Source organism: Peromyscus leucopus, chromosome 8a, assembly GCF_004664715.2.
Source record: "Peromyscus leucopus breed LL Stock chromosome 8a, UCI_PerLeu_2.1, whole genome shotgun sequence".
Classification (NCBI taxonomy): domain Eukaryota; kingdom Metazoa; phylum Chordata; class Mammalia; order Rodentia; family Cricetidae; genus Peromyscus; species Peromyscus leucopus.
The window spans coordinates 34,467,999-34,491,048 of record NC_051085.1 but is presented as its reverse complement, the minus strand read 5'-3'; the positions used below and the strand labels follow the sequence as shown (position 1 = coordinate 34,491,048).

General features: G+C 39.0%; 1 protein-coding gene across 7 annotated transcripts in view; it reads left to right on the top strand.

The window, feature by feature from the left end:
- The window catches only part of Utrn (utrophin), a 514,855-nt gene that overhangs the window by 208,238 nt on the left and 283,567 nt on the right, over window positions 1–23,050 (top strand). For all 7 annotated transcript variants that reach the window (XM_028861232.2, XM_028861242.2, XM_028861237.2 and 4 more), the window contains 10 exons: window positions 1,737–1,916; window positions 3,416–3,544; window positions 3,837–4,007; window positions 6,065–6,226; window positions 6,838–6,975; window positions 11,799–11,990; window positions 13,015–13,187; window positions 16,233–16,383; window positions 17,828–18,003; window positions 21,944–22,079. In XM_028861232.2, coding sequence (XP_028717065.1) covers window positions 1,737–1,916; window positions 3,416–3,544; window positions 3,837–4,007; window positions 6,065–6,226; window positions 6,838–6,975; window positions 11,799–11,990; window positions 13,015–13,187; window positions 16,233–16,383; window positions 17,828–18,003; window positions 21,944–22,079 — 1,608 coding nt within the window. The remainder of the gene's footprint in view (window positions 1–1,736; window positions 1,917–3,415; window positions 3,545–3,836; window positions 4,008–6,064; window positions 6,227–6,837; window positions 6,976–11,798; window positions 11,991–13,014; window positions 13,188–16,232; window positions 16,384–17,827; window positions 18,004–21,943; window positions 22,080–23,050) is intronic.

Here is a 23,050-nt window from a genome sequence, read left to right as displayed (position 1 = left end):
AGCCACGGGTTCCCCTATTCTCCCCCTTCCCACACCCTCCCCTTACCCCCAGCCTACCCCCCATTCCCACCTCCTCCAGGGCAAATCTCCCCCGAGGACTGCAATCAACCTGGTAGACTCAGTCCAGGCAGGTCCAGTCCCTTCCTCCCAGACTGAGCCAAGTGTCCCTGCATAAGCTCCAGGTTTCAAACAGCCAACTCATGCAATGAGCACAGGACTTGGTCCCACTGCCTAGTTGACTCCCAAACTGATCAAGCCAATCAACTGTCTCACCTATTCAGAGGGCCTAATCCAGCTGGGGGCCCCTCAGGCTTTGGTTCATAGTTCATGTGTTTCCATTTATTTGGCTATTTTTTTTCAATAATTAAGTAGAACCGAAATTTATTATAAGCCACAGTCGTCCTAGGGACCTCCATACTATATATATAGCCTCTATGGTTCTATGGGCTGTGGTCTGATTGTTCCTTTATTTTATATCTAGAATCCACTTATGAGTGAGTACATACAATGACTGTCTTTCTGGGTTTGGGTTACCTCACTCAGGATGATTTTTTCTAGTTCCATCCAGTAAATATATTATTTAAACTTAATTACTTATCTGTAGTTATGTCTTGGTTCTTTCAGCCAGTTCTAGCCAGTCAGGACATAACCACTGAAGGAGTACAACAAGTCTGAAGTACACACAGCATGTCTGAAGTTCTTTTCCACTCACTTTGCTGGAGGAGAGTGAGTGCAGGAAATACCACTGTGCATTTTAAAAGTTTCATGGCCAGGGCAATGTTTAAACCTTGATTCAGTTTTAGATTTGTGATTTGTATCCTTCCTGAAATGTGAGTTTTTAAACAATGTTCATTCACATAAGGACTTGAATTCCTTAAAATGATTGCTCTAAATGTTGATTTAAGAAAGTGTACCAATGGGCTGGAGAGAGGGCTCAGTGGTTAAGGGCTCTTGCTGCTCTTAGCAGAGAACCAGTATTTCATTCTCAGGATCCAACATCTGCCTGTAACTCCAGGTCCAGATCTGATGCCTCTGGCCTCAAGGGAACACACAGATACACAGACACAGACACAGACACAGACACACAAACACACACACACACACACACACACAGAGAGAGAGAGAGAGAGAGAGAGAGAGAGAGAGAGAGAGAGAGAGAGAGAGGTAAATAAATATAAAACTTAAAATTATTTCTTGAAATAAGGAGCAACAGTTTTTAAAAGAAGCAATGCCAGGAGGTGCTTCTGTATGCTGCTTTCAGGAGATTTTGCATTTTTCACCACATTGCATTTCTATACATGTGCATTTCTATACATGTGCATTTCTATACATGTGTATTTCTATACATGTGCATTTCTATACATGTGCACTTTCCTAGTAAAATTTCATTCACCTGTGAGTTCCCATCCTGGCGTGTTCCCGCTGTTTGGTGTGAAGCTGATGCCCAAAGATTGTGTTTTACTGTTTCTTCTCTGGCTTATAGATGGTATTTTACATCTGAATTTTGTACATTTTTTCATAATCTCTTATTAGCTGAGAGTTCTCAATATGTCAGTCAGTTGAGTTTTATAAACCTTTAAGGTATTGCAAGTTATCTAGGAAATCATAGATTCTTATGTTGCTGGAACGCGCGCTTGCACATGCGCACACACACACACATACACACACACACACACACAGAGTTAGGTAAATTTTATAATATTCTGAAACTCAAGTGAGTTGTTTTTTTTCCCTAGAATATTCTGAAGGACCTGGAAAAGAGAAAGGCGGACTTAAACACTATTACTGAAAGTAGTGCTGCCCTTCAGCACCTCGTCTCGGGCAGCGAGTCAGTTCTAGAAGAGAATCTCTGTACGCTCAACGCTGGGTGGAGCCGAGTCCGCACCTGGACCGAGGACTGGTGTAACACCTTGCTGGTATGTTGCCGGAACGCATCAGTGGTGATGTCTTCTCTTCCTAATTATGTTTAGTGCATATGACCCTTACCAGAATTCCAGATCTGTTTCCTGTGTGTCCTGGTTTTGTTTTGCTTTGCTTGTGAATTAACTGTATTAGTATATATTTTATTTATTTTTCTATTGAAAAGGTATCAAATGGAAGAATTTACAATATTTCTATGAAAGTAAAATATTCATGCTAAACATAGGTGTTGTATTATTTAATACTTTAGTAAATATACTTTTATTTTAATTATATTATATAGTACTTAGTTATAATAATATACACTATGTATATGCACAGGCATGCATTTATTGTATATACATTATATACAGTACTTACAATGTCTTAGTCATTCACTAGCTCAGAGCAAAGATTATACCAAATGATGATGCTTATAAAATTCTTGACTTTTACTTCAGTGTAGTTACTTAAAATCTCTATTTTTCCTCTTTTTCTCATCAATGAAGTTGGCATTATTATAATTTCTACCTTGTATGATTTTTATGATGAGTAAATGACTTAAATATGTTAATTATTCCATTTAAATTTGTTTATGATTATGATCATTATGACCACTACATTTTCATAGTGTTTGTTGGTCATCTTTTACTAATGCTAAACATATGGCAGCCCCAATCTCTGAACTAAGAGTTATCATTTACAAATTATTATTTTATTATGACATATCGATAGAACTCTATCTTATATGATTCTCTAGTAATGGATAGAGATAGATAAAAGAATAAATCATCTGTTGAGCAATTTTTCAAATCAGTTAGGATATGTAGGGCAGAGAAGGTTATGTGCTTAGGTTTATATTCATCGGCCAGAGGTTTATATTCTAGTCCATGACCTATTATCCATATAACTTTAGGTAAATTATGTAATATGATAAATCACCACACATCAATGTAGAGAAAAGTTCATCACTAAAACTGGCCATGGAGATGCACACCTGTAATCCCAGCACTTTAGGGACCAAGATGCAAGTATATAGCATTCAAGGTCAACCTCTATAGGAAAGCCATGTCTCAAAAAAACCAACACGCCGTTCCCTTTCAGAAAGTCTGATCTGGTGGTCCAGGCTTGTAATACCAGATACTTGGGTGGTTGAAGCAGGAGGATCACAAGTTGGAGGTCTGTATACAGAATTAATTCAAGGATAGTCTAGACAACTTAGTGAGACCTTGTCTCAAAATAAAAATTAAAAAGAAGGCTGGGGATATATTCAGTCATGTAGTGCATGAGGCCCTATGTTCACACCCCAGAACTGTAAAATATTAACCCCTCTCTTTAAAAACCCCAAACCAGAAACAAGCCAACTAAGCAAAAGTATGTAGCAAACACTATTGTTCCTTGTTGTTTATGATTATGGGACACACATTGTGCTCTTTGAAGGCCTTTTAAATCTCTCCTAAGATCATCATCCTAATATTTCATTTAATTGTGTCAACATTATTTTATTCCTTTGTAGAACCATCAGAATCAGCTGGAGATATTTGATGGGCATGTTGCTCACATCAGTACCTGGCTTTATCAAGCCGAAGCTCTACTGGATGAGATTGAAAAGAAACCAGCGAGTAAACAGGAGGAAATCGTGAAGGTAGTCAACCTCAAGAGTCACATGGGATGATATGCTGTAGTCTGTTCTCTTGTGCTGTGTGATGTTTTGTGGGGGGTTCTCATGCAGTTTACTTTTTAACATTTGGAGAAACTGAGGTCACCCATGGATTTTCTGTGACCAGTTCCTCCTCTGGTTGATGGTGCTGAAATGTCTTCCTAACAATCCCAGATGTTTATTTCAAATACCTTTAATTTGTAGTAAGCATCACACCCATATTCATTTTGACTTTTCCCTTGTAATAATTTATTTATTTGTTTTTTTATGCCATCAGCGCTTACTGTCTGAGCTGGATGATGTCAACCTCCAGGTTGAGAATGTTCGCGAACAAGCCATCATCTTGATGAACGCACGTGGAAGTGCCAGCAGGGAACTCGTGGAACCGAAATTAGCTGAGCTGAACAGAAACTTTGAGAAGGTGTCCCAGCACATCAACAGTGCCCAGGTGAGTCCTGGAATTTTTATAGAATACCGTTTTCCCCATTTTCCCTATACGTCTAAATGGTAGATCATCTTGTGCCAACCCATTAAGTTTTAAAGTAAAATGAATTTTAATAACTTTTGGGCCAAGCAGTTGGTGTTATTTATGTGCGATTATTAATATAAGAGTATTGTTGAGCAAATAACTCAGAACATGTGTTAGAGTCGGTGGACAGTTGGGATAGGAATAGGTCAGAAATAGTGAAGTCAGTTCCCAGGCTAGGTCTGATGATCAATCCCTGACCTTGAACTCATCCTTTTCATAGAAAATACACTGGTGTGTGTGTGTGTGTGTGTGTGTGTGTGTGTGTGTGTGTGTGTGTGTGTGTGTGTTTATATGTTGACAGATTTAAATGTAAGTAACTCAGTTCATGGAGAGATGTGCTTCCTGTATTTACTAATTCAAAAAAGGCTGTATCCATTAAAATGAGGGTCAAAATGAATAACAACTTTCTTTACAAAAGAAAGGTGTTTATACTGCTATGGTATTATTTCTTCAGCTCCCTGTGTATCTTAACCATTCTTTCTCTTTTCATCCTTATTTTAAGAGGGGAGGTGGAGAATCATTTTACTGTAGAGTAAATGGCACTGAGTGGAAGCTTCAGTAATGTGAAATGGAAAACTTGAAAACATTTTGATAGTGCCGAGGGAGAAAATGGTGAACCTTAGATGCCCATCCTGAGGAATCACAGGATGCTGGGTGTTTAAGGATCTCAACTGAGCCCATGTGATGGCACTTTAAAAATCCATTCAATTCAACCTCTTGACGGTTATATATTGAAATAACACAGAGAATAGCCTGTTTTGTTTTATATGTGTGTAGGAAATAGGTATTATCTAACCTTGCTTTAATTTAAAATATCTGGTATAGTGGGCCAAATAAATTTTCTTTCATGCTCAGGAATATAATTATTCACAACTTAAAACAACACAGCAAGACTCTGCTTTAGCTTTTATCTACTTTATTCTTGGCCTTCCTCCTCACTGTCTGAACTGGAGTCCATTTGATTTTTTTTTTAAATAGATTCATGGGAATATTTTTTTTTTGATATTAGGAATGATTGCAGAGGAGTAGGGTAAGAGAAGGAACAGAGAAAGAAAGTTAGTATTGTCCCCAAATGACTTCATAAACAATTTCTGTTGCATAACTGTTTTTACTCATTGGTAGGTACATGATGCTAACATACAGAATTTTTATAGCATTTTGTACATGCTCCCTTGAAATGGATTTTCATGGTAACAATCTACGGTCTGTTATAATTCCCTAAGTTAATCTTATGAGTGTTGTGGGCCCTTGGGAATGTTGTGTTCATTAGTTATCTTATTTGTATCTGCTGGCATCAGAGTTTAGAATTCACTGAACTGCAGAAGTTATACAAAGGCTGTTCCCAAGGCTTTCAGCATGGGCTGATAGAAGGTCTTCAGTTTGAGCGTCTGTACTCAGGATATGAGAGTGTTGCTTTCCTCATACTTGCCTGTCCCTGGATATTACTTTTCTTCATTTATTTTTATTAAAATTGCTATTCTAACTTTTCATTTTCCTGAATATGAAGTTTTTCTGTGTAGACTTAAAAATGTGGCATTTGGAAATATTAATCTTCTTGGAAGTTTGAGTATCAAAATATCAAAGGGAATTCTTCTGGTGAACATGTAAGAGAGGCATTCTCTAGGGTGTCCTTGCACTGAGTGAGGACAGACCACCATTCCTTTCCTGCCTGTGGCAGGCATGGCTTGGATCATGGCCCTGTTTCCTGTAGGCTGTTCACCTTGGCATCTGCCATACTGTAATCCAAGCAACCACAGTCAACCCACAGTCAACCCACAGTCAACTCACACCTCATATCCCTGGCCCAAGGTTGAAAAATGAGTAATTCTAAGAAGCCTAGATTGTCAAAAATCCTTCTTCTATGACATTAAAGTCATTTCAGATAAGTCCTGGTTCCTACTGTTCCCTCCACCTTTCAGGATGAGTTTGGAAAAGCAAGTCAACAGTTCACTGCATTGGCCTCTTTTCCTTCCTAGATGCTAATTGGCCAGGATCCTTCATCCTACCAATGCTTTGGCCCCGCTGGAACTGTTGAAGGTGCCAGGTCTTTCTCAGACTTGGAAAGATTAGAAAATGACATAGAAAACATGCTGAAAGTTGTGGACAAACACTTGGACTCCAGTAATGATGAGGAAAAGGTGGGCTGTTTTCAAACCCTATTGTTCTTCTTCTTTTTTTTTTTCTTCTCTCTTTTAACAATGTGGATTTACTTGCTTGACCTGATACATGTAACTGAAGAAATCCAGATGTGATTTATAAGGGTCATTGTCAAAGCTGTCAAGTGACTCTTACAAAGCTTGAAGTTCACACACAACTCGGCGTGGTGGCACACTCCTCTAATCCCAGCACTTGGGAGGTAGATGTGGGAGGAATGGGAATTCAAGGTCTTCTTCAGCTATGTAGCAAGTATGAGGCTAGCCTGGACTTCATGAAATCTTACTCTCAAACAAACAAAATAATAATGATGATGATGATAATAAAAGAATCACAGTGACTCATATACACCCCATACTTTCTGACTAAAAGTAATCATTAGCTAAGGTGTGATAAACTGGCTTGGGATATTTTATTTTCAAATATAAAATATTTGAAGAAAATCCCAAGCAGTTGGATCATCCAGGCTGATATAGCTTACCCCCCACTGCTCTGTCTGTCTCACAGCTTAGTTCTTACACTGAACACTGGAGAGTATGAAGTCTGTTTGTACACTTTTGTCTTGAGTACATTTTCTTTTTCTTTAAACATTCAGATGGATGAGGAGAGAACCCAGATTGAGGACGTTCTCCGAAGAGGGGACCACTTGTTACATGAACCGATGGAGGACAGTAAAAAAGAGAAGATCCGTTTGCAGTTGTTACTTCTACATACACGTTACAACAAAATGAAGGTATGATGGGATGATCTCTGCAGCAAAGAAATAATTTACCCATTTGGGCCATCCAGGCCAGCGATAGAATAGTTAAAGACACATTCAAGCAAGCCCGTTAGGAAATTATGTGATTTCTTCCACTTTCTTTTTAAGTTTAATTACGTACTTTTTTTTTTTTTTGCTTCCAGAGCTGGGGATTGAACCCTGTGCTTTGCATATGCTAGCTAGGCAGTCTCTGTACCACTGAGCTACACCTGAGCCCCGCAGCCCCCTCCTTTCAAATGTGTTTACTAGATATGTTTCTATTTTTAGATAGGGCACTACTAAAAGAAATAGAAGTATGAAACCTTATTGTTGGTCATCTCTTTTGGATTTATGAAAGCTGCAAGGTCTCCATTCCCTTCCGAAGTGACTTCCTACTTTTTTTTTTTCTTTTTGGGAGCGTTGGCCATGCTATCAATATTTGAAGTTTTTAAATATCTGAATTCCTGAACCTGGGGTAGTATGTCATATTTTCTGGAGTAGGATTCTCTGCTCACTGATTATCTTCTGAGTGGTTTTAAGTGATGCTCCCCGCCGAGGCTCTGTTCTTTCAGGAATCAATTTTATTTGATCAGTTTGCAATCTGGGTGGATTCCTGTGCCTTGGCTTGCTGCCTATTGGCTGCCTCTGTCTGCATGGGCCTTGTTGTATGATCCAAAATAAAGTTGCCATCCACTTCGAACTCCAATGTGTTTCCTTTCTTAGTCAGTCCGCTTACAAACTATCCCATCTGTCTGGAAGGAAGAGACTTCAGTCCCCTTCTCAGCCATTTTCTTGTTTATCACACTGCGTGAAGCAGGAACCACAACCACTGGGCTGCAGACTGTGGACAACTGTCTGGGCAAGCCGGTTAGCTAAGCTAGTCATGTCAGTCAGCGCTGGGTTCAAATGAGACTCTCTGCCTCCGTGAGCAAGGTCGGCAGTGATAGGGGAAGACTTCTTACTGAAGACTTAGGCTTCTACATGCGTGCATACATATGTGCACTCACACACGCACACCACACACAGAGACATATATATAAAGAAGTTATAACATCACTTAAAACCACTCAGAAGATAATCAGTGAGCAGCAAATCCTACTCCAGAAAATATGACATACTACCCCAGGTTCAGGAATTCAGATATTTAAAAAGTTCAAATATTGATAGCATGGCCAACGCTCCCAAAAAGAAAAAAAAAAAAATAGGAAGTCACTTCTGAAGGGAATGGAGATCTTGCAGCTTTCATAAATCCAAAAGAGATGACCAACAATAAGGTTTTACACTTCTATTTCTTTGAATAACCTGTGAGATGATTCAGCTATTAGAGATGCTGGCTATGCAGTCCTGACAATGTGAAGGCGATCCCTGAAAGCCATGTGGAATGAGAGAACTGACCTGGAAGTGGTACTTTGACTTCCACACCTGTCCATGACATATGTGCATCTCCACGTGTGCACCTGCACAAGCACACACACACATGCGCGAACACACACACACACACACACACACACACACACTCTCTGAAAAACTTGAGTTATATAATAATAGCAAATAGATGAATGCTTTCTAAAATACAGCTATTGCCCTTCATTATAATTCAATAATTATTATTGTGTTGGGTTTTGTCTTTTAGTTTTTTAACATATGTGTAGCCACATATGACTATGGTTTTCCTTTGGGATTTTTAAAACTTGTTTTGCCTTCTAAAATGTGATTTTCATTCAGAGAGTTAATGAATAGTAGTAGTTCTGTTCCGTTTCAGTTTTTTTTTTTCTGCCTTAATGGGTCAATAACAACAAAGTAGAAGACTTCATAGATATTCAGTTAAACTCTGATCTGTGTGGACTGTATTGTGGCATGTAATCCACCCCGTGGAACATCATCTCATTTCAGTATTCTGCATGTGGCATTGTGTTTCTGTACCATAGCAGCCTGTGTGTGGCTGTGGTGTGTGGTCTATGCATGGGAGTGTGCATGCAGAGGCCGAGGCCAAGGCTGAGGCATGCGGATGCCTGAGGAGAGCACTAGATAGTTTCCTGTATTGTTTTCTATTTTTTATTTTTGGGATAGGGCCTCACTGAATCTGAGGTTCAAAGTTTCATCTGGGCAGACTGGCCAGTGAGCTCCTGACATCCTCCTGTCTCCTCTCCCCACCACGGGTTACAGGCACATGTGGGGTAAAGATTCAAACTCCCACTGAGCCATCTTCCTAGTCCTCCCTGCCCCCTGGTCCACCTCATCTCTCCCTTAAACAGTCCTCTCCCCTTTTACTGTTTTAAAAATAAAATTATCCAGAAATAAAGTCTAGGTCAGATCTCGAGGACATTTTTTTTTTTTTTTTGGCATAGGGCATTTTGATTGATCACCTGGGGAGAAAAATCTATTTGGGAAGGAGAAAGCACATTTTGAACGGCCGAGCTTCTGCGAAGAGCAGAAAGTGACAGAAAAAACCCTGAGCTGAGTAGTAGATGAGATTGTCTTGAGGAATGTGAATTCTTTTTTGCTTGTTTGCTTAAATCTGGATCTTTAGAATGCTATTATTGATCTGCCCAGCTTACTGTAAAGTCTCAGGTCACTGTGGCCTTGCAGAATAATAGCCTGTCAGGTGACCCAGGAAGCAGCTCAGGAGTCCTGGTCTTGCCACTTGTTAGTGAGGTGTCAAAGTATTTCAGCAGTGTTGAGTGGTAAGATCCAGTGATGTGAAGTGAGGAGAAGTACTGCAGAGATCAATGCCCTCCACCCAAATTCAAGCCCCTGTGGACTTGCAGCTGTCATTGGTCTTTGAGAAACAGATCTGCTTAATGGCCAGAAAGTTGCAGCAGGAGGATGTCCGTAAGTTCTCAGCATGCAAATACATTCATTGGATTGCTTTCTTTATCCGTAAAATGAGAAAAGGGATGCACGAGCCTAATTTTGGGACCTCTTTTAAATGAAATCTAAAAAAACTGTACACATATATTTAGTATTTATAAGATATATAGCATCTTTTTATTTAGAAATGGCTCTAAGCTTGAGGTGTTAATTACTTCGACATTATTTTATATTTGCTAGAACGTAGAATTTTCTTTCTTATATGTATGAGTGCATACCTAGAAATGCCTCCAGATAAGATATAAACATAGAGCATTAAGATAATAAAATCATTATTAGGAACAATTTCAATTAGTTCTGTTGATAGAGTCAGGAAAGCTGTAAGCTTGCTTCAAACATGGCTCTCGGGAATGGTGAGAACGGAGGCTAATTGGATTCGAGAGGGCAGAGCACAATGATCTTTAAGTTCAACAGCACACTCCTACTTCTGTGATTTGCAGCCTGGAGTTTTCATTTCACTTAGAGAGCTTGAAAATTATTATAATCCTTCAATGAAGAAACATGTACTTGTTATTGTTACTATTATCATGAAATTCACAGAAGAATATTCTCTTCTGAAAGTAAAGCATAGGGGTGAAAGCTTTGGCTGGGGATATGCCTCAGTAGGCAGAGTGCTTGCCTGTGTGAACGAAGTCCTAGGTTCGAGCCTCAGCACCATGTGCAATGGGTGTGATGGCACATATTAGTGGCATTAGCACTTAGGAGGTGGCGGCAGGAGGATCAGAGATTCAGGGTTATCCTTGGCTATATAGAGAATGGAGACTAGCATGGTGTCCATGAGACCCTCTCTCAAAAGAAAAAAATAATGTATCAGGAAAGCTCCCTGAACTCATCAGCAGCCAACACTGACCATTTGAAAGCAGTATATCGGCAATCTTGGGAGGCAGAGACAGGCAGATCTGAGTTCGAGGCCAGCCTGGTCCACGAGTGAGTTCCAGGACAGCAAGGGCTACACAGAGAAACCCTATCTCAAAAAAACAAAGCAAAACAAAGAAAGAAAAAAAGAAAGTAGTAGACAACCTTTATTAAACTGTGGCTATCAAGGAGTAAAGAGGAGCAAGCAGTCCATCTCAGACAGCGCTGTATTCTGAGTGGAAGAGGCAGAATTTCTACAGCATAGCAGAGGAGGTCTGAGTGCAGCACGGGAGGATGCTTTAGCCTACCTCCATCAGGTGTCTGTGCTCAGCAATGCTGTCTCAAAGTTACATTGGTATCATTTCAGTCAAAACCCTCATGGCATTTCTTGTGTTGATTAATTAATTAATACACCAGTCACTGAAACCCAGTCTCATTATGTTGTCCTCACTTGCTTTGAACCAAGGGCTCCCCCCTTCTCAGCTTCACACAGCATGAGACATAGGCGTGTGCCACTGTGTCCATTGAGTATGCTTGGGAAACATGTTTGGCTTTAGTTTTGAGTAGTGTGGTCTACAAGTATTTAATCTAATTGTGATATTGTAGAAGGAGGATGTAATAATGATCTCAAAATAGTTTATTTCCTGGAGAACTTACGATGGACAACGTAATTGTTTCCTTCACAACTCAGAGAAATAGTTGTTCTTCCTGCTTGCTAGATAGACGTAGATGCCATGGGTTGACGTTGACTTATCTACGAGTATGGCAGCAGATGGCAAATGGAAGCTAAAATAGAGCTTGTTGAACTTCTGTAGCAATAACGTTTAAAATATGAAAAATTATATTTAATAATGTTTTTATTAGCAGTTACTAGTTTTATATGTTAATGGTTTCATTATGACATTTTTATGCATGTACATAATTTGGATCATAGTTACCTTATTTCTTGATACTTTGGTTGACATTCTTACATTCTTGAATGCTTCCATACAACAACAGTCCTGTAATCTCCCCCCCCCCCCAGTTTGCTGTTACTTTCCTGGGGAGGTTTTAAGATGCCTGCATTATTTCTTTGAATTTTTTTTTCACAGACAATCCCAATCCAGCAGAGGAAAACAATTCCACTGTCTTCTGGAATTGCATCATCGGCCCTCCCTGCGGATTATCTGGTTGAAATTAATAAGATTTTACTCACTCTGGATGACATTGAATTATCACTTAATATTCCTGAGCTGAACACCACTGTCTATGAAGACTTCTCTTTCCAGGAGGACTCTCTAAAGGTAAAAGTTAGTGCTGAGGTGCAGTACTCATGGTTATAATAGAAAAAACAGAGAAAGAATGCAAGGCTTCCCTCTTTCCCTCTGGCCTCTCTCCCTGCTCCAGTCTTCTCTCCCTCCCTTCCTCTCTCCCTCCTTCCCCCTCTTTGCCTTTCCCCTCCCCTCCTGATTTTTAAAGACAGGGCCTCCTTGAATAGCCCAGGCTAATTGGATGCTTACATCCCTCCTCCCTTTGCCTGTTGGGAGCTGGGGTTACAGGCAGGAACCGCCACACTCAGATGGAAGTTGCTGCTGTATTTAAGATGGTTGAAGTCCTGGACTGTTTCAAGTTAGTGATGATGTGTATAAGTAGTGAAGCCTTACTGTATGTACTGGTGGGATATAACAACTTTTTCCAATTTAAAGAAATGTAGGTTTGGATATATATACTTTTATATATGCATAGTTATTTGCAACAGCAGAGACCTTATTTTAATCAGATACAAACCCAATTGTCACTTGTGCCAAATGGTGTCAGGTCATCCTTATTGATTTAAGATTGGCTAGTTGCCTGGGTGTGGAATTGCATATTGATTGCAAGTTAAAGTTTTCAGTTCTTTGAAAGTTTCGTTCCCATATATTTGATTGTACTTCTATATAAAGTCATAATAAAATCTCTGATAGAGCTGACATGTTTGATGAATTTGATAACTCATTTTCTCATTTAAGCTACTGTGATTAGGCGTTTAAAACTCTAATTCCAGATCTAAGCCTTTCCTTACCTTCAGAGAATATTATTAAAGTCTTTCCTACATCCTGTCTGGAAGCCAGTCAGAACATCTGAGAGGGCATTTCCCTTCCAACATTGTGATGGTGGTATTTCTCACATTGTGGAGAACATAAATTCTTATATAGAAAATTCCCCCGTTGAACAGTAGCTAGCCTCACTATTATTTTAAATGAGTGTTATACATGTAAACCTTTATCTGTGATTCTGTTGTTTTTGCTACTTTACTGGATTCTGCTTTGTATGATGATATGTTTGCAGACTATCAAAGATCAGCTGGACAAACTTGAAGAGCAGATTGCAGTTGTTCATGAGAAGCAGCCAGATGTCATCCTTGAGGCCTCTGGTCCTGAAGCCCTTCAGATCAGGGACATGCTCACCCAGCTGAATGCAAAATGGGACAGAGTGAATAGAATGTACAGTGATCGGAAAGGGTATGTGTGAATTAAATGAATATTTAACTTGAAGTAACGTGATTACGGGCTGGAGAGATGGCTCAGCGCTTAAGAGTACTGACTGTTCTTCCAGAGGTTCTGAGTTCAATTCCCAGCACCCATATTATGGCTCACAACCACCTGTAATGAGATATGGTGCCCTCTTCTGGTCTGCAGGGACACATGCAGGGAGAAAACTGTATACATAATAAATATTTTTTTTAAAAAAAAGTAACATGAGTACAAGTGCATGGGTCACAGAAAGAGTACATTTGTGCATTAGGATCATGAAAACCATTTTCCATGTCTTTTAGAATGTGACCTGCTTAATAAGTAGAGATAAGCCCCATTCCTTAAGAGAAATGTGACCATAGACCACAACCATTTACAACATAATATCTTAATAGTATGGAAATCTTTTAGTTTTTAGTATATAGTTTCTCTCTCTCTCTTTCTTTAATTAAAAAGGATTTTATTAATGTCCCTTTCTCCTACATGACATAATTAATGTGAATGAAGAACAGAGCAGAGGCAAGTTCAGATAATTGGAATCCGTATATCACCCCAAGTTTTTCTTTCTTTCCTTCTTCTTTATGAGCTTCTGGTTAATAGAATGTTTTGGAACTTTTCTGTTACTAGACTTTGAACCTGTGAAATGGGAGTAAAGAGAAATGGGTCAGATTTTTCCCAGTAGCTGGGAGAGTGGTGAAATGGAAATACAGTGTGAAATAAATAGTTCAATAAAAAAATACCATTTAACAGGGAGTTTATCCCAGAGGAATACACTGGAAATAATTCAGACACAAAAGCAAGGCATCATATTGTTTAAAAATTTTAGTTCTACAATTCATGTGAAGAAATAGAACTTAATGAGCTTTGTTGCTATGTAGATTTTTAAAATAGTCTCTTTGTGTAGCTAGGAACGTCCTTAGGTACATCCCTGTACAAATTTTTTGTTAGAACTGGCATGGTAGTTACTGTCGTTATTGCTGACACAAATACCTGATCAAAGCACCTTAAAGAAGGAAGGTTGGCCTGACTTATGATTTCAGGGGATGCAGGTCACATGACAGGCAAGTCATGGCTTCAGGAGAAGGAGGTTGTCTGGTCTCATTACATCAGCAATCAGGAAGTAGAGAGAGAACAGAAAGTGGAGTGAATTAAAACCTCAAAACCCCTCCGAGTGATGCCCTTCCTCCAGTGAGGCTCTGTCTTTTAAGGGTTCTGCTTATCCCGGACAGCACCTCCAGCTGGTGACCATGTATTCAAATGCTGACATTTCACATTCAATCTCAACACTTGGTTATTAGATGAAGACAATTAAAAGAATGTTGAAACTCTTTCTGTATTATAACATGAACTGGCTACTGTTCCATGCCAGTGGGATTTATAGACATGCCCTTGCTTTAGAACTCTGGCTACCATTGATAGGACGATCTCACCAATATTACAGTGGTAGGTTATATCACTGTCTTATTTCCACCTCGTCATTAGTGGGATGTGAAAATTCTGCACACCAGTGTGGCTCGTCTTTTAAACCAAGGGATTGCTACTTATTGTTTCAAAATGTTTTGCTCCCTTCAAGATATTATTTATAGTTTTTATTTGTGAATATTCACAGCCTTTTGTATGTCACTTAAGCTCGCATGCCTCCTTGGACATACAACAAATTTAGCTTTATAAAGTCATATCTTACAGTTGTTTCTTTTATGATTGCATGAAATTAACAAAACTTACGTATCCTTTCCTTACATTTTCTGTGTGTGAGTAAGCAATAGTATGTACTTTAAAAACACACTTAGTGGCTTGATTTGAAATTTCTGTTTAATGGTCTGTATCATGTTAAGGCCCAGCTCAGTAGCTATATACTCCAACTTCAGTATCATGACTGCTGTCCATGCACCTTTACTTTTCAAATGATCCTTAGACAACTTTTTTTGTTTGGGTTTTTGTTTTTTTGTGTTTCGAGACTCTGTGTAAGAGTCCTGGATATCCTGGAACTTGTTCTGTAGACCAGGCTGGCCTCGAACTCACAGAAATCTGCCTGCCTCTACCTCCTCCCAAGTGCTGGGATTAAAGGTGTGTACAACCACCACCCAGCCTCCTTAGACAACTTTTTTGTTTTTTGCTTTTTTGTTTTTGTTTTTGTTTTTCAAGACTGGGTTTCTCTGTGTAGCTTTGTGCCTTTCCTGGATCTTGCTCTGTAGACCAGGCTGGCCTCGAACTCACAAAGATCCGCCTGGCTCTGCCTCCCGAGTGCTGGGAATAAAGGCGTGCACCACCACTGCCCGGCCTAGACAACTTTTTTGTGCACTCACAGTTAAATGCTGACTAGCTCTGTTTTGCCTCATTTTCCTTAAACAAATGGCCAGTTTTCCCCAATAACTTTTCATTGCTTTTATTGTTGGTAATAATGTCACAATTTAAAATATGTTATTTTATATTAACTTAGTTCTGCCAATTATGCTTTACTATGCCACCAGCTTTAGTTAAATACCATATTTTCATTTTTAATTTGTAAATTTCTTCAGCTAGTTTAGTAAAATTTTCCTTAAATGTTCTAGAATAATTATTATATTCTTGGCCTTTGTTCTAACTTGAAAGGAAGCCTTTCATCAGTAAAACCTCATGCTTTCTAAGAGAATAGAATAATTAATAATGTTTTTATGTTTCATGGTACTTATATGGTAAGGGTATAAATTCAGGTGGATTAACATGCCTACAATTAATTGAACGCATAAGTCAGAGAAGGAAAAAAATCTTTAAAAAGCAGAGAGCATGGGCAGGGAGGAGGCAGAGAAAGGGCTGGAGTGGAGTTCACACACTGTTTTGCAGTTGGCACAAGCCTCATTTCTCAGAAGGGAATTGGTAAACACAACCTACCTTGACAATGAGTTTTGTAGAGCCAGAAGCTATGATTTCACTCAGTTTAAATTAGATGTGATTGACTGACATTATTATTATTGTAATTTTTTTTTAGAAGAACAATTGTTTCCAGGTTTCCAAAGCTGGGAAGCTCCTCTGATTCTGTTTCTTGTGCTCCAGGTCTTTTGCCAGGGCTATGGAGGAATGGCGGCGATTCCACCATGACCTCAATGACCTCACGCAGTGGATGTCCGAAGCTGAAGACCTGCTGGGAGACACTTGTGCTCCAGATGGCGGTCTGGACCTGGAGAAAGCGAGGACACACCAGCTGGTAAGCTCTTCGAATCCCAGGAGGGATGTTCGGATGCTTGTTTAGATGTTGTTGCTAAGTGGTGTTGCAGAGGTTGGATCCAACTCTATTGATTTTTCACATGTACGTGTATCGCTGTAATTTTTATCACTGTCAGGTTTGTTCTGTTCTCTAGTTTCCAGTTTAAAAATTCTAAGAAACTTTGCTCACCACACAACTTATAATCGGGATTTTCAAGAAGTTAAAAGAAAAAAAGGTACTCCACAGTAGCTAATTTTAGAAACAGGTGTCTTTTAGAGTATTTTAAAAGACATTTCTGGAAATTTTATATTCAGAGTAACACACAAATTTGTATCTAAGACTTTATCAGCAGGGCGGTGGTGGTGCACGCCTTTAATCCCAGCATTCAGTAGGTACAGCCAGGCAAAACTTGGTGAGTTCACAACCAGCCTGGTCTACAGAGTGAGATCCAGGACAGGCACCAAAACTACACAGAGAAACCATGTCTTGAAAAAAAAAAAAAAAAAAAAAAACAAAACAACAACAACAACAACAAGAAGACTATATCAATGACAGGAAACTATATGCATGCTCACCTGTGCTTTCTGCTCCTAAACACTTAGTCATCCCATTTTTTTGTGCGTATGTGTGTCATTGATAATTGTTATGAAAGTATACTATCCTTGATGGACAGGGCAAGCCTCTTGTGGGGCTCAGCCTTGCAAATATGTAGTGTAACACCAAAGTCAGCTCTGCCAGCACAATAGATCCTTAAAGAGAGTAACGGAGCAAGCACAAGCGTAATCTTCCATTGCCAGAGGCCTTTCTTGTTTTACTACATCTTCAAAGTGCATTTTCTGTAGACAGTTCATGGAGAGTCAAAAGCAGTGCCCCCCAACCCTGCTTGTCAACATGGTGTGCATGCTTGTGAAATTTTGAGTTACACATATGTATTTAGACTTTAAAGCAGCCCTTTAATTTGTTACTGTAAAACTTTTCCAGAATGAGGCAACATCTCAATAAAATGCACAATGAAAATTGTTTATAAATAGCTGGACGGAAAAATTGTATTGGCCAAATATTTGTGCGTGCGTACATGCATGTGTGTGTTATAAGATGCTTCTACATACTTGTTTGGAAGAAGATAGGCAGTTTACTTTAATCAAATGCTCACATTTGGATATAAACAGCTGATATTTGTTTCTTGTTATTAAGGTGTCCTATGTCAGTATATTTTGCCTGATGACTTTCATAAGGATAGGTTCAATTTCCAGATAGTTGTCATTTCCATGTGTCCCTGGAAATGTAATTAATTTGTTTGAAAATGTGTTTTCATGAACATGGAAAGCCCTCTCAGGAATTTGTTTCTGTAGCTCGTATATTGATGCTGCAATATTGGGAGGACTTAAGGTATCTGAACAATTTGATGAAGTGGTGGAAATTCATAGTGTGTAATCTGTCATAGGAACTGGAAGAGGGCATCAGCAGCCACCAGCCCAGCATGATAGCTGTAAACCAAACTGGGGAGGGCATCGTGCAGAGACTTCGCCCCTCGGATGCCAGCTTCCTGAAGGATAAGTTGGCAGGTTTAAACCAGCGCTGGAGCACCCTTGTGGCTGAGGTGAAGGATCGGCAGCCCAGGTGATGATTCAGTTCTGAACATTTGAGCAGGAGTGTGTGTGTGAAGAGTTCATGTAAAATACATTCTATCTGATATAATACCATGATATAAATATTGGTGACATTTAAAGTTTCCACTGTCCATATTCCTTGTGACTATTTTCAGATTGCCTAGAAAAGCTCACTATTCTGTTCAGATGTCCTATGTATAATAATTTCTTTGGGGCTAGGAGGTTGACTCAGCCAATAATGTGCTTGCCGTGCAAGCCTGGAGACCCTAGTTCAGATCTCTGGCACCCATGTGAAAGGTTGCAGTGGTCTCTTTCTTTTGCAAAGAGAGGTTTCTTTGATGAGAGATGAGAATTACACTTATCTGGGGGGATAAGTGTCACTATTTAGACTGGATTTAGGGATTATGCTGGTTTAGCTATGTGGCAGTTGTAAGTTGCCATCCAAGGTCCATGACTTCACTAGCCTTGGGTAGCTGGCCAGGTTTCCAGTACCAGGCATGTTTTCCATTTTGCTGAGCGGGCCTTAAGTCTAGTAAGAGAGCTGTTGGTTACACAAAAATGGTCTTATGCCACTATTGCATCCTGTAGCTGGAGAGTTTCTCTCGGGGTCCCACCAAGCCTCCACCATCCCACAGCCCACTCATACAATAATCACTCAGAGGCTTATGTTACTTATAAACTGTATGACCATGGCAGGCTTCTGAGTGCCATTTGGACCCAAATAAACACACAGAAGCTTATATTATTTAAATTGTTTGGCCTAATGGCTTCTTGTTATCTAGATCTTACATCTGAAATTAACCCATTTCTACTAATCTGTAAGTTGTCATGTGGCTCGTGGCTTACCGGCACTTTACATCTTCTCATGGCAGCGTCTGGCGGCATCTCTTCACTCAGCCTTCCACTTCCCCGAATTCTCCTTTCTCTTTGTCCCACCTATACTTCCTGCCTGGCTACTGGCCAATCGGCACTTTATTTATTAACCAATCAGAGCAACACATTCACAGCATAGAGAACATCCCACTATTGCACCCTTCGAGTTCCTGTGCTATGCTGGTCACCACACTCTTCTGATTACTGTCTCCCTTCTACAAAAGAGAGCGATGCTATCAGGCAGTTTTATGAGGATTAAATGAGACAGTATTTGAAGAATATTTATGTCTTAACTTTTCATAGTGAACACTTAAAAATATCCATTTCTTATAATAGTTTCTATTGAGCTTACTCTCTCACCATGTTATTGCTGTATATTGCTAATAGTCAATTAATTTAATCAATTTCATCAATATTCTCTGAGCCTTGTGTTTAACATTGGGGATTCAAATATCACAAAGAACTCAGACTGAGAAGATAAAGTTTAAAGGAAGAAAAATGGTGTGATTAAAGCAAACATTCACATGAGGATGTTGCCACAGAGGTAGGAATGATGACCTGTGGAATTTGGTGTTAATGAAGAGGGATACTGAAGCTGAGTTTTGAGGCGTTTATAACAATTTTCCATAAATTTTTTTCTAGGATGAGCCTTTGTAGTCAGCTTTCTGCTGTGATAACACATAACTGAGACAATTTAGCTTATAAAGAGAGAAGTTTTATTTGGGGGTCACAGTTTTACAGGTGTCCATCGGTGAGTGTTTAGCCCAGTTGCTTTGGCTTTTCTGTGGGACATCATGGCAGGGGTGCCTGCTAGAGCAGATGACTTGCTTCATGGCCAGGAAAGAGAAGAGGTGGAAAGGAAAAGGAGGCTTCCTGTGTCAGATTCTCCTTCCAAGTCACACCCCCCATGAACTGAAAACTTCCTGTCAGGTTTTGTAAAATTTCCATCACCACCCAATAGCCTTGTGGGCCTTTGAGGCATTTCAGAGCGAACCTTCTTGAGAAAAGGTGTAGAACTTGGAGATGTGAGAGGTGTGAGTACTACAGCCATGGCCATGTGAGAGAAGACAGAGAGGAGGATTAGGTATTGCAAGGGGAAGTGCTTCTGAATTTATGTGACATGCTCCTTCTTTCTGCTGTCAAGATAGTAACAACAGCCCCAGAAATTCCCCTTGAGACTTTCTTTTTTTTTTTTCTTTTTTTCTTTTTGGTTTTTTGAGACAGGGTTTCTCTGTGTAGCTTTGTGCCTTTCCTGGAACTCGCTTTGTAGACCAGGTTGGCCTCGAACTCACAGAGATCCGCCGGGCTCTGCCTGGTTTTCTGCGGAGTCTGATCATCATCCTTCCCCAAACTAACAAGATGGCTACAACACATAGTTTACCCAGTCTTTGGAAGTGAAAAGAATAATGAATCTCTTTCTTAGCTTCTTGTATTTTCACTGAAGCAGCATTTGTTTTTCACAAATTCATATTAAACTTCATTTCTGTTCCATAACCTGTTTGTGTCGGGCCACCTTAGAAGCCCAAGAGGTTCAGAATCATTGGGAATTCAGTTTGTTTCTGTATTGAGTGCCTACAGGTAAATATTTGCAGTTTTACAGTTTATGGTGCTATTTCTTAATAAGTAATTACTATCCAGTGTTTAGCCAGGAATTTATAATTTGTTTCTATTCTTAGGGACAATATGTGTACATTATTTAGTTAGTTTTCAGGTGAAAATTTTGGGTTTCTTAAATTAGTCTTATTGAAATTGCTTGATAATATTAGTGTCTTACTATTCTAGTTTTAAAACATGAAAGTAGTCACGATTATGAAACTCTGGATATTTAATTTTTAATATTTCTAAAACAAAAGGACTATATAGGTAGTTTGGGTGTTTCCAAAGTTGTTAGATTAAATACTATTTTACTCATTATAACCTTTATAACATTCATTATAACATTTCATATCAACCACCATCATTAATTGCTTCATTTTTTTATCTTGAAGCTGCATTTTCTTCTTTTTTAAAATAAGTTAATTTTTAAGTAATTTTCATTAGCTTTTAAAAGTATTACAATAGGATTAAATATTATACTTTTGCAATATGACTGTTAGATGCATATTAGCTAAAATTATGTTATATTTATTGTATGATTATTTTACACTTTTTATGGTTAAAACCATAAAAGGTGGCATAGAAATGTAGATTCCCATTAGGGATGCCACAGTGTAATTCATTGAAGTGTTGCACTCAGTTTTCAATCAGCATCTAATTGCTTTAAAAATAATGATGCCACTAAGCTCTTAATAGCATTCAAACTCTTTTTATTTTTTTTAAGTCTAGAGTCTTATTTGTCACATGGGTTCTGGTCATACATTCATCCTTTCATCTTCTGACAGATGGCTGGTATTCCTCGATGCTATTCTTACACCATTAAAAAGATTTAATTAGAGAGTTCTGCTTTCATATTCATCCCATTGCTTTACTTGCACACTTGAACACTCTGATTTTTCCTTGATCTCCTTTTTATAATGCGTCTATTATATTTATATTAAGGAACCAACCAAGCATATATGTGTGTATTTCTCTAATACTTGTAGAAGAATCCACAGCTCAGCACTCTTCCTCATTTATATTTTTGCTGTCATCTGGGTAGAATGGAGTAACACTTGCTGCCTTAGGTGAATAAAATATAAAAGGATGTCTTTCTGTCTCCCTGGAGAACTCAGAGAAAATTATACATTTTCTCTTATTTTACACAAGGACATTTTCATTTTTCCTTAACTAATACTTCATTATACAATAATAGCTGACTTAAAAAATTCCTTATTAGCTTGCCATTTAATTTTTTATGATGAGATGGTAAGACTTTCTTTCAGTGTGTCTGAATTTAATTAAGGGGAAAAAAATCCCTTTAGTCATCCATATAATCTTAATGTAATAGTCTGTATACATGGCTGTTAATAGTAATTTGAAAGCATATACTTAATATAATTATTATTGGGGTTATGGGGTCAGGATTTCCAAAAACAAATATATGCTGTTCTGTTTACTCAGTAATGTCTGTCACTCTTTTCCACACCGTGTTCTCTTAGGTTGAAAGGAGACAGTAAGCAGGTGGTTGGCTACAGGAGACGGCTGGACGAGTTGGTCTGCTGGCTAACCAAGGTGGAGAGCTCTGTTCAGAAGAGATCATCCTCTGACCCCGAGGACAACCCACAGGAATTAACAGTAAGGAGTTTGTCTCTAGATTTCCAGAGCCTTCTGATGCAGGATGATTGCCCTTTAGGAATGAGATAGTTCTGGCCGAAGCAGCAGCCGTCATGCAGAGATCAAGCAAAAAGATAAGTAGCCATGGCCTTGATGTTAGATTAGAAGATTTCGAATGTTTTAAAGTGACTTAGAATACAATGCAGCCATGAAGTATAGTTTTTACTTTATGATTTAGAAGGTAATTTCTGAGTATAATTCATCACGGTGACTTTTAGGAGAAAATCCTAGGTGTTGCGCAATTAGCTCATTGCAGCTGGCAGTAGGCTCAGTGTTATAGTTCAGCAGTCAGATTTCCTTTGTTGATTTGTAGCCAGTGGAAATTTGTAGTAGTTGCACATCTGCACATGTGCACACGTGCACACACACACACACTGTCTATAAAAATATGTGAAGATATATAGACATCTAACTACCAAATCTCTGTGACTATTCATGTCCACAGGCATTTGTAGTTTGTGTTAAGAATTGAGACATTAATAGTAGAACAGTGAGCAGAATCTATTTTCCAGAGGAAATCATGGAGCTGGCAAAATGGTACATCAGATAACATTCCCGGTGATAGTCTGATGACCAGATTCCATCTTCTACCCTTGTAATAACTCTGGATGTGATGGTATGCCTCTGTAGTGTGGGCGTTTCTCCAGCCAGCTGCTAGGTAGACACAGGAGAATTATTCAAAAGCATGAGGGCCAGCTAGCTTGGAGTACTCAGTACAAGAAAAACCCTACTTATGTAAGGTAGAAGGAGAGAACTGACCCCCAAAACTTGCCCTTTGACCCCCACATGTATGTGCAGACACACATACACACACACACACACACACACACACACACACACACACACACATTCTCTTAAAATAATATCATAAAGAAGATTGTGTTTGAATGAGATAATATACACACATGTAAAACTATACTCAAAAAGTATTT